Here is a 17,795-nt window from a genome sequence, read left to right on the forward strand (position 1 = left end):
GTTTGATGAAGCTGTATTTGTTACAGGTGGTGTGAAATAACCAGGTCCTTTTTTCAGGGGAAAACACTGTACATATACAAAGATAGAATAAGACCATGAACAATTATTTGGAGTTATCAATATCCTGTCAGAAGCAAAGCTAACTTTCTGTGAGGAAACTCTTTGCTTCAGGACTTCAGAATATGCAAGTTGTTATTTTCTAGAATAAGTAGTTGTAGAAAAATATAGGCCCATCACTGTATGGGGTAGAATTCTCCTGATTAATACAATGCCATTTAGATATAGGCATTTTATGCAAACTGGCTGTCGAATCAGTTGGATTTTGGTTAAAGGAATCTTGTGTTTTACATCTCACCAAGTGGAAATGGTATCTGCTTTAGGCTGACCTAAGTATATCTCCTGATCCCACAGACTCTCTTGGAGTTCAGACACATATCTCAGTGGACTAAAAATTATTCTCCGTTACATATCTGCAAAACGTGTTAGTCTTAAATAGTCTTGTCTCTGAACATCACTGAAATTCCAGTGTTTAGGCATGTAAACATAGGGGATTTTTTCTGAATATAGCTTTACTTTCTAAGCATACAGAGGTGAATTAATAATCAATGCTATCTTACCCTGACTAATCAGAAATCCTTAGTAGACCACATCAATTTGAGAGTGACTAGAATTTCCAATACCAAATTTTAATTTTGCATAACTTCTTAGTATGGTGCTGTTTATAGAAGTTAGCATTCAACTTTGCAATGATTTATCTTGCTGTCTTGATTCATAGTTGTACCAGTCAGAAAATGGAACTATAACAGAAGAGGACTTGGCTCATATTCTGAAGACTGCCATGGGTGTGTCACAGATTAATGTTACACATCTTTTTAGAGCTGTAGATGAAGAGGAAAAAAGAGAGATTACGTATGGTAAGTATTTTAAGTGGATCTAAACTCACAAAATGTCAAATTGTCTGAACTCACGTTGATATACAAGCTGGTTACATTCTTATTAAATTTTACGTTTTGTAGTTGATTGACTTTAATGATAAAAGCACTGCAGACAAAGTAAATTTACATTTTTAAAAAACATTTGTTTCACCTTTAATGTCAAATATCATGTTCATGTGTTTTTAGAGGTTCTCCCTTCCATGTTAAGTCAGGCAATACCTGGATTAGTTCTCTCAGCGTAGTCTGTTCTGTGACTTCCATGTGCATCGATATGTATTTTTAAGAAAGCTACCTTAGCTTTGTTCTGTTGTTTTGTCTCTTCTATCTGTTCCGCACTATTTCTGCCCTCTCAGAATATAGGGGGATATAAGACTTTCTACTCCAATAATATTTTCACACAGGCTGAGAAATTAAGTCACGAGTGTGGGGGGTGGGAAATGAGGGGGTATTAACCAGGCTGCTGCTCAATATGTAGTCTGTAATGCAGGTGATATGGAGGCGAGAAAGCTGCATTTGAAAAATTGAGAGATCTGGATGAATAGATTATACTGGGTATTAAAGTGCTTGTGTGTTACTTCAGATTCTTCATCTTTTATGCAGTAAGGTTCTAAATTTAGTTGTATGATTTAAGTATGAACCAAGTTGTTGATAGCCAACATATCATATATATCTCCAGTAGAAATACTTATGTCATGCCCTGTTTTAGTGCTTTTCCTTTAGGATAATCAGTGTGTATGTAATCTGTAAAAATCTTACAAATTAAGACATCAGTGTTAGTAAATCACAATTTCTACACTAGCCCAGCCAGTAACTAAGCACCATGCAGCTGCTCGCTCACTCCTCTCCCTCCCAAGTGGGATGGGGAGCAGAACTGGGGGGAGTGGGAAGTAAAACTCATGGGTTGAGCTAAGAACAATTTAATTGAAATAAAATAATATATAATAATTGTAATGAAAAGGCATATAACAGATAAATAAAACCCAAGAAAAGTGATGCCCAGTGCAATTGCTCACCACCTGCTGACCGATGCCCGAGCATTGATCCACCCCCCCTAGACAGCCCCCCTCAGTCTATACACTGAGCATGACACCCTGTGGTATGGAACACCCCTTTGGCTAGCTGGGGTCAGCTGCCCTGGCCGGGCTCCCTCCCAGCTTCTTGTGCACTGCTCACTGGCAGAGCATGGGAAACTGAAAAGTCCTTAGCTTAGGATGAGCACTACTTAGCAACAACTAAAACATCAGTGTGTTATCAACATTATTCTCACACTGAATCCAGAACACAGCACTGCACCAGCTACTAGGAAGAAAATTAACTCTATCCCAGCTGAAACCAGGACAGCTAGTAATGCCTGTTTCACTCATACAATATGTATGTAAAGCTTCAAATACAGAACTGTTCTGTAGCTACTGGAATGAGAATCATTGTCACTGCCCCTTTTCTCCTGATTGCTGTGTCTTGCCTCCTTGATTCCTGCTGTATTACCCCTTTCCTTTCCGTACCTCTCATCTGTCATGTCCCCAGCATTTCCATGTCCCTCCTACATTACTGCCTTTTTCCTTCCCATGACTTCTGCTCATTGTTGTTTCCAAACTCATCTGGGCAGTGACTCAACTCTTCTCTGTGCCCCCTCCCCAGCCCCAATCACTAGCTTCAAAAATACCAGCACAGATTTGAAGCTGGTAAGCCTAACAGAACTCTGATTTTGGCACACTTCATTGAGAATAGCTACATTTGACACAGTGCACAACTCAGACCAGTTCATGTGAGTAACCAAAGAATTTGTATTTTAATATCTATCTTTAATATTACTCGGTTGCATTTAAAGCTGCACTTTACCCTTGAGTGGTCAAAGTATGTTCCCATTACAAGAAAATCTAGACCATGGGCCACAGCAGTGGCCACTGAAGTGCTGAGCTCTCATTTTCACTATTTTTTCCTGCAATCAAGAGTAGCCTTTTGTGAGGCTACACAAAGTAGGATGGTGCTTACATCACTTCTTTGAACCTTTTCTTGGATCTTTTTCTGAGAGAAGTAATCTTTTTATAATACAAACATTGCACTGAGATTTTAACATCTGAAAGCCTAATAGTAAGAATAAATATCCAATTTATTGTAATAGAGAATTAGAAGATGAAACTAAACTTCTGGTATTACATTTCTATCTTGAAAGTTCTTGCTGGAAGTATTCAATCTCTTGCCTTTCCTGAGATTATGTGCAGTTTTCCACATGCTCAATTTATTGCACTTAAGTACTGAGAAAGGAAAGGTGGAAAATTTGCAAACTATACCTTTTCTGAAGGCATTGTCCAGACAAGGTCTGAGAAATCAAAACTTTGCATCCAGTGGATGAGTACTGACGTTACTTTGGATACACACAGCAGAGGGGTCTGCTCACAAGCTCCTTCTTTCTAGGGTATTAGAATGTGAAGCAGGAGTATTAAGTCTTTGGTCTTACTTGTAAGAACGAAATATAAAATACCCAAAGTGTCAAACCTAAACTGCAGCACATACAGCAGAGTCCTTGAAGAGATCTCATCCCAATTAAAAGCTCAGGTTGCAGGTAAACAGGATAACCAGTAGCAAAACTGATATTTTGTAGCTACATTGATAATGTTCAACCTGAATTGCTACAAGTCTGGATTTTTGTCGCATGTTTGAAAATACACTAGTTGCCAAAGATCTGTGTACTGTTTCAGTTCTCTTAATCAGTCTGCTGTTAGCTTAATTGTTTAGGTGCACCTTGATTACAAAGCTCATCCTTTCACTGTAATCTAGAGAAAGGCAAGATTGAGAAATCCTAAAACGTGATTCTGGAGAATTTTAATAGATTCTGTAGGTGGGCACTGCAAATTCTAGGAAACTGTCCACCTGCCCTTGAGAGACAAATGATGACTGTGAAAGTATTCTGAAGACTCTGCCTTGCTTGCTGGTAACAAGAAGAAAGGGAGGATTGACAGTATTGTGAATATCCATATGGATGAACATTCAGAGAAGGAAGAGTTATTCTTTAACATGTAGTGTCCTTACCTATATTAATCATAGGATTATCCTATTAAGTTACTGTACATAAAGTAATGTGTAGCTGAGGGGGAACAAAAACTAGAGGAGATTCATGAACATACAGCTTCCATCAGGAGAATCGAGTAGTGGCAGGGTGTTGCAAAGGCAGGAGAAAAACCTCTTGAAGTTCTTGTAGTGCATATGCATACTTAATGCAAAAGTACAGACAGCAGTCTTAAAGAATTCCACTTTAGGTGCTTTCCTTCTTTTTGTCTCTTTCCTCTTAGTAGGGCCAGGAAGTAAAATTACTTTTTTTCCCAAGTAAATGACTAAGGTGATATTTTCCTCCAGTCTAATGCTTCACAGTTGCTTTAAGTTTGAGCTCCAAGATGACACCTGTGGTTAGAAGTAATGCTGGAATACCTCATTATTACTGTATCACATCGTCTCACATTTCTGATGAATGAGACAAAGGGGACCCCAAGCACTTTTCTTTGAGCTCTGCTGTGTACAACTTTGATAAATATTCCCTGATATCTTCAGGACTTGTTTCAGCAAGACCCAAAACATCTACATGTTAAGATCTATCAGAAATGTTATCCTGTTCAATTCAGTCCTCCCTTGAATCAGAGGTTTTTCATTTGGATATCTAGTACTGATAAAAAATTGAGGAATGGATCCTGACAGAGTTGTCAGGATGCCGATTTGGATATAGACTGTCATACTTGTGTGAACAACTGCCTCAGGGGATTTCCTGAAAAGATACAGTAGCTTTTTGAAGAATTACTTAGAATGGCATCTACAGTCAATATTCTAGTCCTTCCCATAAAAAAAGGACTATGCTTACTGTGACTGTAGGAGCATCTTGGGTACTGTTGGTTGAAATTTTTATACTTGTCTTAACTTAGTTGAGCTAACTATCACAATGACCTTTCCCAAAAAAGGCTGCTGTTTCCATGGCCATTAATGTGATGCACACAGTACATGTGTTGTTACAAAAAGTAATAGATCCTTGGGATGGGATTAAAGAGTGTCCATGTGAAATAAGAGAATGCTTTCACGGTCCTGCTGCAGGGCAGACCTGGTTAAGGCTGATAGCCAATTGCTCTCTCCTTGTTAGCTGCAGAAAAATAATATATTCAGTTGGATTCACTGAATGTGCTTAACTGTTTTGATTCTGATTAATCAGTTTGCACTCGAGTGTTTCTAATATATTATTGCAACTACTACCACTGTTAAATATTTCAAATATAAAAGAAATTTCTAAGTTTCCTTGAAAAAGGACAGATGCATCACATTCTTTCCTATCAGGTCTTTTTTTAAGTTGAACTTGCATTAAATATTATAGGAAGAAGAATTTATCTTTTTTACGTGATCAATCAGCCTGTTGTACATACAGGTTTTTGAACATAGATGGTAGTGTTGGTTTTCATGGCCTGAGCATCACCAGCCTCTCTGAGGTTACAGTCCAAAATACTTTAGATCCATATAAACTGGATAAATGATATCCAGTTTTTGTTTGCGGAGGGATAAAGTTACATTTATTGCATTCTCCCCACCTATGCCTTTGCAACAGTTCAGAGGCAGGGCTGACCTACAACTTCAGTGAGCCAAATGACATTCCCTTGCCCTCTGCCATATTGAGAGTGTGTGTTGTCTTGGAAAGGGAAAGCTGTGGTAGTTCCCTTCTTCCACACCAGCCCAGTTGTACCAGGAGGAACTGGGCTTCATGCCTCTGAAAGGCAACTTCAGCTGTCATCTGCGCTGCACTCCAGGAAACTCACAGCATCGTCTGATCATGAGCTCTTCTAGGATAACATAGTGAATTTGAGTGGGCTGTGTGATACGCTGTAGGTGACTGAGTTAGTGATAATGTTCACATCCAGCTTCTTCCAGTGTCAGTTTGCATTATAAGAATAGCTTCTTATGACTTGGATCCTGTACAGGATCTTGTGTTCCAATCATGTCTGAATAAACAGTGATATGGACAAATTGTGACAAGGCTTCAAAGTCTGATTTTTAACAGAAAATGTTACTTCTTGATGCTAAGGATTCCCCACTCCCCCAAGAACTAATCCTGCTCTTTTTATTGTCTTATTAGTATCCAACATGAAAATATTTTTTTTTTCATGTATTACAAATTAATTATCTTCTCACAATATTATTCTCTAAAATATCAGGAGTTCTGAAATGCTGAAATCTTGAAAGTGGAAGACAGCAATGACAGCTGCTGTCAGGTTGAAGAGAATTATGAGTTGAAGGCAAAACATTAAAGGGCATATTTGCAAATGACTTCCCAGATTTTAAGAAATGACTGCTTTTGGTGTTCATTGTTCCTCAGCTGGAGGGCTTCTGCCCTTCCCCCAATGAACAGTGAGATGCTGTGTCAGGGCCTGTGGTGCTCCTCGTGCATTTTAATGCAAATCTGAGCCTGTTTACCCCTTGCCATACAAGCTGAGCTCTGGTCTGAAGTGTTTTAAGAGGGCTTAGATAACTCTTTGCGGCATATCAGCCCTGGGGATGTGGTAAACTTCTGCTGAGAGGCTAAAACAAGCTATGGGGGGATAGCATTATGTTAACTGCTGCTATTTTTCTCCAAAGTGATCATGTGATTATATATGTGTAAGTGCTCAAATTTAGCGTCCTTCTGTTTCAAAGAGCTGATTCTGTGTAACAACAATTTTTTTTTTTAGATGACTTCTACAGATTTGCTGAATTGCACCCACACTTTGCAGAAGACTATCTCTATGCTGATCAGATGGGAGCTGAGAGTGGCTTGGAGACTTCATCTCTTTCTGCTCCTAATGGTATCTGTACTGACTTCAGCCCTGAAAACGCTGAAGATAAAAACAAGCCCCTGCAGAAGAAACTGAATTAACACTACAACTGTTACCTTCCTCTCCTGGTGAGAGGATTGTCTTTTCTTGGGATTTTCATAAGTCACTCCAACTCTACAGCAAATATCAGTTTTGTGTGTGAAAGTTCTTCTACCTTAATACTGTTATTTGAATCATATGTGCTATATTTAACAACATGTTCCAGATTACTTTGGGGAAGGTGTTTTTATTTTTTTCAAAAAGGTCTTTGAAAGGCAAAAATGTGAATGTGCTTCATTATTAATGTTCATATTTAAAAGGAAGCAGCACAGTTATTTATATTCCATTGACTAGTTTCATGTACAAAGTGTCGCACAAACTGTGCATGTATAAAGAAACTGTAGCTACTATGGTGTTAAGTGCACTTTGGTGATTAGTGTTTTCCCTAGTTATGGGGATGTTTATTTGGGGCCAAACTTTGCTGCCCGCATTTGCATAGTCAGTCTTGTTGATTTCAGTGGGATTATTCTCTTGAGCAAGGCAAGCATACTTTGGCCCTTTGTTTTGGTTTCAGTGAACAGTTTGGAAACAATAATGCAAAAACTTGCTAAGGATTACTTTTTATTGTTGAATGACAAAATTGTTTCTCTTTCAGTCTATTCCATGGTAGAATGAAAAGGAAAAGCTCCTTATCCCTCACGCCAACATTTTTCTACTGTAATGTTCCAGATGCAATTAAACATGAATTTTTTTCCGAACTGACATGCCACATACTGTTTGCAAATCCATGACCAAACTGTTTGTGCTTTTCTCCTACAATCAATTCAAATCATGTCCACCCAACATTAAAATGGGAGATGTTTACACAGTTGTATTCAATCTAGATTTATTGAGATTCACAGATTTCTTTTGTATACACAGATAATTTAGCATGGAACATATTATGAAAACTTCGTTGTATCAGCGCAAGTTTGAAAATATTGCAGTTACTTCAGAGGCCAAGCCAGCAACAAGTTGCAGAACATCCTGAAGAAATGCTAGTTAAATCTCTATAGCAACATTACATATACTGCATATAACGTAGATGAAGCTTAAAATAGTTCAGAAGTGCTAAAAAAAAAAAAAAAAAAACAAAACAAAACACCACCTAAACCACTTGTACTAATAACATTTCTTAGCTTTCCTTTTGTAAAGCCAGGTGCCTTAATTACCAATGGAGGTCTCAGAGAAAAATTTAGGTTATTATAAAACCACATAGCTTCACCAATTAGTAAATGTGACAAAAGCCTCAAGGAGTAGGAAGGAGGACTCTGACGCAAAATAACTCTGATGGCAACTGTACTTTCAAACAAAAAATACTTTCAAATCATTTCTATGACTAATTTTGTAGGGCTCTGCTAAAATATGATGGTTTTCTGTTTGGAAAACTGTTGAGATTTGAATCTTCCACATGTTAGAGTGATTTGAAAGGGAGGAATTTTTAGCAGAAGGAAATCTTTGTACAAAGTGCTTTTATTACTATTTTTTAAGTAGCAGGTGTTTTAAAGCTCATGAGGGTATAGGAATGTGTCCTTAGAAATCCCTAACTGTATGTGGCAAGTCTCCTTGCTGAAACTGGCTTTAATAGGAAGGGTATGGGGGAAAAAAATGTAAGAAATTATGCTTTCTGTGTGGTGTGTGGAAGTAGGTCCTCATTTGGAGGTAATAATTAAATTTTTGATTTCTCTAGGTAACTCATGCCAAGCTGACAGGGCTGCAGCAGACCGGCAGACAAGATTTGATTTAAAACTGAACATGAAAAATAGGAGAAATGGTTTGAAAAAATAAGTGTACTTCCTCACATGCCTTAGGTAGAAATAGCTACACAGAGGAGGGAGTGGGTATTGCTGCATAAAACATCTTGGGGCAGGGATGGTATAGAATACGACAAACTGAGCACTGTTAACTCACTGCTACAGTGGGATGTATCAGCAGTCTAGCCTGTGAGAAGTGTGGTGGTATTTCTGTGTTACCAAGGTGTGACAAGGTCTTACCTGAAGCCCCAGCATGGACAGGTACACCTGAGAAAGATGGGGAGTAGCTGGACAGGGTCTGGAGGACAGAAAGTACTCAAAAAAAAAATTGGAAGTATTCTTTAATCCATAGAGGAGGAGACTGAAGAAAGATGTGAAAACAGTCTTCAAATATAGAAAAAGTTGCTAGAGAGGAGATAGGAACAGTCTTTTTTCCATATTAATGATAGATACAGGTGCTTCATTTGAAAGATGAGTTAAGTATTAGGAAAATTTCCCTGCAATACACCTAATTAAGCTAAGGAAAATAGGTTATTCCAGGTAGGGTGAGGAACCTTGCTTCAGTGGAGGTTTTGAAAACAGGCAGACAGCTAAGATGGAAACACTTGATTTTGTTGATCATGCCCCAGGGTCATGGGGATATGCCCTGAGGTCTGCTTTCTGCCATTATCCAGTATGTATTTTAGATGGTATATAAGGGAAGGCACATGAACTGTAGTCTGGGCCTATTGCATCTCCTCTGCAAGACCTTTTATGGCACGTGGCACAAGCTGGCTGTCTCAGATAGTTCTCTCTTGCTTTGTATGGGAGCTGGGGAGTGTAAAAATTTCAGAGTGCAGGGGATGAGAGAGAGTTCCCTGAGACGTGTCTGAAAAGGAAAAGGTGAGCTTAGTATCCCATGGACAACTTTGAGGTGAGAGAAGCTCCAGAGGAAGAGGTAGTCTGTCCACATCTGCGAAAGAGCAAAGCAAGCTGGTTGAAGTTGGCTATAAATGAGCGTGAGCTAGTTTGCTTGTGTGGCACGTGTAACTTGGGAGTCTGCCTTCTGAAAACCAAAGGGTTCGTTTGGTTTCGTATTTGTTTTGGTGAGGGAGATGCTTTTGAATTGGGGTGAGTCTAATTAGCTGCGCTTGCGTGCAGCTGAGCTGTGCAGAGCGTTTGGGTTGAAGGGTGCTGCAGCCTACAGTAAACGGGCCCTTAAACAAACAAATGCCACCGTGCGTGGTGAAGAGGCACCGAAAGTCACGTGTGTCAGGGAGTTCGGTCCAGAGCTGCTGCTGAAGAGGGCTGGTGGCCAGCGCATTGTTTCCTGGGTGAGCAAGTACTCTTGGTGGAAGCAACCATTTAAAAAAAAAAAAAACAAAAAAAAACAAAAAACCCAAACAAACAAAAAAAAAAAACCACTTAAATTCTGTAATGAAGTGCAATGCTCCCTCTTTTGTGATACCGTTGAATCAAGATAGAGTCATAATAGGATGAATGACAGGGTGCAGTCCTGATCAGCCTGCATAGAAACATTGTTAGATTGTGCATAATGTCACAACAGCTGAATATAATTCGGGTGATTTTAGCATCTGTAGAATATAAGGCTATAATATTAGACTGCCTCGTAGTTACTGTAGGGTGGTAAACTCGGGCTTTATCGAGGCTGAGACCTGTGACATGTATTACTGCAGCAATGTTTGTTGCAACTCATCTGCTGAACTCTTGACTGCTGAAATGTTTCAGTAGTTCCACATAAGTCGCCTTTTTTAAAAGGCACCCGACTGGAACAGCTGGGTTCTGACAGTCAAGTTTCAGTGGCTTGCTCCAGCGTCAGGGTGGAAGTGAAAGCTTCCTTTCCCCTTCACCAAATGTTGACACGTAAATGCTTTCAATTAAAATATTACAGATTTTACAAATGCATTGCTTTATTTTAACTGGGGATATCAACAGACCCTAAATTTACAGGGAGACATATGAAGAAATTACTTCAGCTCTTTACAATAATTTAACTTAAATGATGCTGAAACAAAAAAATGCATGGGTGTGAAAGCATGTGGCATTTCTGACGAGCATTTTACTACTTATGTAATACTGCCATCCCTTGCCAGTAGGCCTCTTCCATCAGACTGAATTTTTACATATTGTCTGAGATATCCAGCCAAAGCTTTGCTATTCTGAACAAGTATGATACTTTGAAGGTATTTAAAGTAACATAGAAAACCACAAAATTCAAGATATCTAAAAAATGTCCTTTTTTTTTTTTTGCTTCATTCGTCTTCCATCAAACCTAATAAAACCCCACTAAAAGCAAACAAATGTTTAGGAGGTGCAAAGCATGTTTAAACCACTGTCTCTACCACAGTAAGACAAGTGCAGATACACTTAAAAGGCATTACAGGCAATTGGTAAGCTTTTTGCACAAATTAGGTTGTACGCTAAATGTTATAGCAATGAATTACACTACACATTGCAACGCATTTATTGTCACTACAGTAATCTCACTGTGATTATAAAGTAATCAGACTTGTGTGTGTTTGCTAATCCCACTTTGTAGGTATAAATCCTTAGGTCACAGAGGTTGAAAAGGAGACACGGGCAGTAGGGAAGTGATGCACCCTCTTTAGTGGCAAAACTCCTGGGAGTAAATAGTTAAGTTTTGTACATAGGTGTTTCTTAATATTTTCATGTAAACTGAGTAGGGTTTTTTAGCTAGTTTAAGCATTGAGCTGGTTGGAATATTTCTATTTTTTTTTTTTCTCTTAAAATGTAGTAAACATTTTTTTGGGAAAAGGGATTGTTGCACTTCAACATCTGGATAGCTTGATAAATTTTCTCGAGCAGATATGTTTATATCAGAGTTCCCTTACGAGGCCATCTTTGTTACTGCCATTAAATTATTCTTCCTACTTGTATATTGCCGTGCAGTGAGCACAGCCTTTCATGTTAACTGTCTTAGCCACGTTCTGCTCTCTGCTCCTTCAAAAATGCTATTTTCATTTAAAAAAAACCAAAACAAAACTTAAAGAATACAAGTTGCAGAACTTGAGCAGCACATGCTGTAGATCCCATGATCTCAGAAAAGCCCTGTAAGCACAGCTTTGCATATATTATGGGACTGAACTAGGATGGAGAGATGAAAAAAATCTGCTTAAAACTGGCCAAGACAGATTAGTTTTCCTTTAGGTCAGAGTGTGGGTTGTAAGACCTTCTGAAATGTTGCATTCTGCTTAATGTGAAGCCTCTGGTTTTGTTTTTTTTGTTTTGTTTTTTTTGTTTTTTTTTTTTTCTAGCAGCACGTTCATGAGTGTTCTAGAATTGAGAAATGACAAATAGGTTGGCCAAGAGTTTTACATTAGCGAAACTTAAGTTTGGCTCCTGAACTCATGCTGAAGCACAGAATTTCACTGTGAACCAAGGACTTCAAGTGGTTTGTTACTTTTTAGGTATCTGAACTTCAGCTAATTTCAAAAACTTAAATTGCCCAATTAATATGGCTAGTTCCTTTACAGAAAAAGAAGGAAGTGTAAATCCAACAGTTCAAAATGGAAAGTAAGAATTTATCATCAGTGCCCTTGTTAATTAGTTGTTAATTAAAGCAATTCTTAATCAGTCCAGCAAAACTGCAAGATCTGTTTCACAGATGAGCAGGCAGACTGAGATTGTCATTCAGGTAAATTTTCAGTCCGAGCTAGGTAGAAATTAAGCCTGCTGTTCTTCAGTCAGAGGGTGATGATTTGAAGGCACTGCAGCATCGTGTACCCAAGTAATGTCTAGGTCCCTGGCAGCACAGCCTGTGAGGCTTCACCTGCTCTCCCTGCCTTCTTCCTTACAAGACTGGCAGAAAGTATTCAAACTGTGACAGGAATCTCGTAAGAAAGGCCTCGTTAAAGGTAAAATCCTCCATCATCACCTCCAAGGAACAAACACGATCGTTCTGTGCTACAGCAAAGGCAGTGAACTGCGTATATATGTTAGTCACCAAGATGTTGTGATCAAAATGTGCATAAATTATATCATATTAACGTAAAACTACTGCAAACAGATCAGCCATTAGATGTGCCCGGACTCCCGCCTGTGAATATTTCCTGCATCTCACAGTAATGAAGTTAAAACAGTTTCTTTCTCTAGGAAACCTTTTAGGTTGGTTTCAAGATCATAATTACTTTGTTTTATACAGGTGGAGGAGTGATTTGTTTTGTACAAAACATCTGCTTTTCCCCCAGATGGTATGATGTGCTTTGTCACGTGTAATGGGATTAAACTGAAGCGGGTGATACCAAGAGAGCAGAGCGTTTAAGAGGCTTACAAAACGGAGGGTTCATGTTTCTGTGAAATATGCCAAGACCTTTTTTGCAGCACTTGCCACTCTGCCTAGATTGTCTTGCAAGTTCGTTAGGCGAAATGATTTTACGAGTTGTGTGATGGCAGCGGCTGCTTATTCCATTTTCTTTAGCACGGTGGCAGAGCAGAGTACTCCTGTGCAGGCTGAGGCGGGCAGGCCATCTGTCACTGGTGAAGACATACTGGCAGTTTTCAAACGATCAGCTTGTGGGAATGGAAACTGTAGAGTCACCTTAGCACAGATTGCACCTGAGTAAATTAATCCTGTCAATTAACGAATTTGGAGGTTGTTTGGTTTCTGTTTGGTTGGTTGTTTTTTTTACCAACATGGGTGTCAGGCTGCTTTATTCTGAGCTAAATTGCACAGGGCCGTATGGACATCAGAGCTCTCTTGGGGTTGGCTTGGGGATCTCAAAAAAGGTGCTGTACGATCATCTGTCAATAGAGTGCTAAGTTTCAGTTTTTTCACTTTGACCAAAAACGTTAGAAGCAAGAGAAAAGTCATAATGACTTTTGCAATACAGTATTTTGATACTATGAATGGGGTGTTATTTGAGAGTGCCCGTTCTGAGCCAAAGAGTCTGCTGGAGAAAAATCAGGCTGAACTTCCGATCCTGAATCAGGCAGCAGAAAAGCCCCTCAAGGCTAGCACGGCAGCAGAGCTCTCACTGTGCAGTGGCTCTTCCCACAGTAAAGGAGGACGTTTTCTGCCTCTTGGGCTGGTGAGTTCAGTTTTCTGTATCCCTAGCTCTTGCCTGTGCTGTCCGTTCTTTGCAGGAAGACCTCGCTGCCTCTTAAGCTTAAGTGACGTTTATGGGCTTTTCTCCCTGAGCCGTAAGCGGCAGGTGAATATCAAAGTCCTGTTCTGGTAATGCCACCCAAAACCAAGAGCCCATGTATGGCTTTAGCTTGTGTCTTGCGTTAGGTAAGGGATTGCTTTTTCTTTTCCCCCGCTTTAACTGCTGCAGGTGTGTGTCCAGGTAACAGCAGATCTGAAAGAGCTTATGAGATTCTCCTTGTTCCTATGGGCAGTAAGAATTTAAATTTAGAAATATAGTACAATGAAGCCTTAAATTGGATTGACTTCAGACTCGCTGTGTCACTTTCAGTGTGTGCCTGTTTACTTTCAAGTTCCAAATGCAGCATCTATAAATGTGATTAGCAAACAAAGTCTCCTCATGGATACTGAAGAAAGCTGAAGCTCAGACACTTTTCATCCTACCATGGTACTGGAAATGAAATTCATCTGACAATAGGTTATTTCTAAGTCTATGAATGTATATGGGGAAAACCCAATACATGTCTTTTATTCACTATCCAGCATGAAGATAATTTTGTATTTTAAATGCTAAAGAAATAAACTTGTAAAGATCTTGTATGCCCTAAGTATATATTTTTGTCCTATGTTTTCTTTTATAATGAAGTTCAAGCAAAATATTTCTTATATTTCAGAAGGGATGTTTAGGTTAGCCAGTGCTGTACTTTCCCGACCACAAAAACAGTTTTTAAGTAAACCTCAAAAAATGTAATTGTATTTTTAAATATGTGGATTAGAATTCCGTAAGTTAAATGTCTCTCCTTAGAAACTGTATATACTTAGACAAAAAGCGAAACCATTGCAGCTGCTTGTCGATATGGTTGCTTGTGTTTGGTGATTTGTTTATATTGCTTTCTCAGATTGCTCTAGGGGTAATAAGAGCTCTATGTAAATCAGTAACATTAGAAATAGAAGTCAGAAGTAAATTTCTTTAGAAGTCCTAGATTTTGTTTCCTGGAGGAGGACCAAGACTAAGCATCTGCTAACCTTGTATTATATACTATACAATTTCAGTGTTGCAGCATTGTGCTGAAAGTATTTGGCATCTGTTCCATGGGACCACTTTCTGAACTTTTTTGTAATTGCCAGCATCTCTCCAGGTGTGCAAGACATTCCTAATTTGATCGCAGGTACTAATTCGAGTTTTTGGAAGAATAAAATTGAGCTACCAGCAAGCTGAGAAATAATTCAGGGGGAGGGAAAAATGGTTTTGATCTCTCGAATTATTGTTAAACTTGCACTGATGATGTAATTTATGTGTTTTTGAAAAAGTACTGCTGTGTTTTTGAATGCACTTGAGAATTTAAATGCAAAGGCAAAGTAGTTAACCTTTTAAATCATCAAATTTTGGAATATTCTCTTACCGCTACCGAAGCCAAGTTAGGCACTGCCATGAAGAGGATGCTTTTAGTTGAAAACCTGTGCTGACAGATCAGGAAGCTGTTTTGTAGGAACTCACTTGCAAGGTATTATGTGCTTGTTCCATCTTGGTATAACTTTTGTTGACTTCGAGGCTGCTCAAGCAGACCTGATGTGTTTAAAGACGCGTATTGGCTGCAAGCTTTTTGTTATAATAGCCCTTGGATATGCAGTGTAAATCTAACAACCTATAGTGCTACTGGATAATAATAATAATAATAATCTGACTGCGTACTTTCTGCTGTAAATTTCCCTCCTCCTCTGGTATGTGTACATAGACTATTACCTTGGCACTGAACTGACTATACTTCATAACTGAAAAGCAAAAACAAGTAGTGTACTGAAGATGACTGTAGCTTGTGGTTCCAATGCTGGAAGTACTTTTGCAGAATTAAAAGTATAGCTTCAGTGCTACAAATTTGATTTTTATATTTTTTATTAACATGCATGGAAGACCGAGGATATTTTTTAAAAAAATGAACTTGGTTTTGTACATTTTTCAATGTTTAAAACTATATGATTTAACATTACCTCTGAATACCAGTGATCAGTCAATTTTTAAAGGAAATACCTCAAATTGAGCATTCTTTTCTTGTTAGTTGTCTGATAGGTTGAAATGGACTATAGCGTGTGATGAACTGAGCCAAATGATGTAGATGCTTAAGCTATGCTATCTAGATAAGTCGTATGCTGATTTACAAAAAGGGAACTAAATGATACACTACAAGTGTTGATGTGCAGTATCCAATCATGGCTCATTCTGCCCAGCTGGACATTTTCCTTATGAATCGCTTGTAAATTGAATTTTCAGCGTGAAGCCAAATTAAAAATGAAAAGAAAAATGTTTGGGTTTCTTCTGGATTTTTTTTTTTTGTTAATTTTTTCATAAACAAGGTTTACAATAAGGGAAAGTATACAAATCATAATTGTGAATAGGACTGAGTCTGTGTATGTTTAGGTGTGCTTTGCTGGTGCATGTTCTCTGGGGCCATGCGTGTAGGAGAACAGTGGTTATTTACCTGACAACTTGGGACTATGAAATACAGAGGTTTAAGGGTGGGGTTTTTTTTGGTTTGGCTATTGGTAATTTTGTTTTGTTTCCCCTAAGGATGACAGGGATATTGACTCCAGCTCTATTTTCTGTGCCTGAAGAATATCAAGGGATCAAAAAAGATTCAGAAAAGGCGCTCCAGAAATCTGGAGAACAAGCCTGTCTAAATTAGACTGAAGTAGCTCTGGCTACTTTTATTTATCCAGGAAACAGAGAAGAAGTGATCCAACACTCCAGGTACTTACATACGTGGGAAATCCGTAACAGGTTGGAGAAAGGCATTATGAGGTCCAGCGGATATAAGCTGAATCATTAATATGAACATTTTTAAGAATACAAGTGAAACACTGGGAAATTTTACTGGAGAAATTATGTACATTCATCACAATATGAAGGCTTCAAGGGAAGACTTCTTAGTCTCTCATATCAAGTTACGAGGTGGATACAGATTCTGAGGATGTTCTCTGGCCCGAGTCAGGTTAGTCATGCAGGGCTTTTTGTGAAAGAATAGACATCTGTAGGTGACAGCAAATGCATGTAACTTCATTCTATGTAAGAAAAAAATTGAATACTGTATTTGTCCAAAACAAAATTTAATCTAGTTATTTCTTCTTTCAGGGAGGACCTACTAGTCATGCAGCAACGTGGCATGCTTTCTTATGAAGAAAAGCTTTTAAACCAGAACCTGGTTTTGTTTATATGTATTTTTCCTTTTTCTTCTGCGCTAAAATGCAAATAATTTATTTGCTCTACAGTTATGAAAGTAGATTTGCACTATAAAATGTTTTAACCAACGCCAGAGGATGCTATCAGAATGCAGCACGCTTTCACAAAGGCTTACTCATTAGAAAATGGAAGCGATTAACGTTAATGAAATAACTGCAGATCTGGAAACGCGCAAAATGCTTTCTCCCAAGGGGGAGAGCTTCCCCTACCTGACACCGTCTGCTTTTAACCCTGTTTCCCCCCTGCTGCTTGCCAGGGCAGAGCCTCCCCCGCCGCTGTGCTGCGGGGTGCAGGGGCGGCCGGCGGGCCCGAGCCTGCGGCCGGCCCTTCCCGCCTCCCCCCTGCCCGCGCCCTTCCAGGCGGCCCGGTCTGTGCCAAGGGAGCAGCAGGAGCCGCCTGCCGTCACATCGTGCCCCCTTCTCCTTCCCCGCCTTTCACCACTTCCTCCTCGCAAAGAAGACGGCCCCTTTCCACCTTCCCCCGTGGCCTTTCCACCCCGCCACGCGCTTGCGGTGCCGCCTCGGCCCTACCCCCCCTTCCTCCCTTGGGTCTTGCGTGTCGCGGGGGCTCTCCCCGTCCTGCCGCCTCGCTGAGCTGCCGGGGCGGCCATCTCCCACCCCTGCTCGTGACTTTTCTACCCGCAGCCCTGGACTGCGGTGTCCCTGCGGTACGCGCCCCTCATCCTGCTCCTCCGGCGGCCACCAGGCCGGCGCACACCCGAGGGCCACGGGGGCCCGCTCGCGTCTTACACTATATACTACATATATATATATATTTTACACTACCTTTCAATCTGTCTACCAAAGGTAATTTTAGTTGGAATGGTGAAGGATTATTATTTTTTATTATCATTCCTGTGTCACAAGTCCTAAGCTGTTGCTGCCGTGGGGGGGGGGGGGGGAGGGCCGG

The 17,795-nt window shown here is 39.6% G+C and overlaps 1 protein-coding gene across 1 annotated transcript in view; it reads left to right on the forward strand.

Annotated features, from left to right (window-relative positions):
* Window positions 1-15,951, forward strand: part of LPCAT1 (lysophosphatidylcholine acyltransferase 1) — a 75,265-nt gene extending 59,314 nt beyond the window's left edge. Inside the window, 2 exon segments of the mRNA XM_032988988.2 lie at window positions 776-914; window positions 6,632-15,951. Coding sequence (XP_032844879.2) covers window positions 776-914; window positions 6,632-6,816 — 324 coding nt within the window. The 3' untranslated portion in view covers window positions 6,817-15,951.
* The last annotated feature ends 1,844 nt before the right edge of the window (window positions 15,952-17,795 follow it).

Source organism: Tyto alba, unplaced genomic scaffold (assembly GCF_018691265.1).
Source record: "Tyto alba isolate M040663 unplaced genomic scaffold, T.alba_DEE_v4.0 Super-Scaffold_27, whole genome shotgun sequence".
NCBI lineage: Eukaryota > Metazoa > Chordata > Aves > Strigiformes > Tytonidae > Tyto > Tyto alba.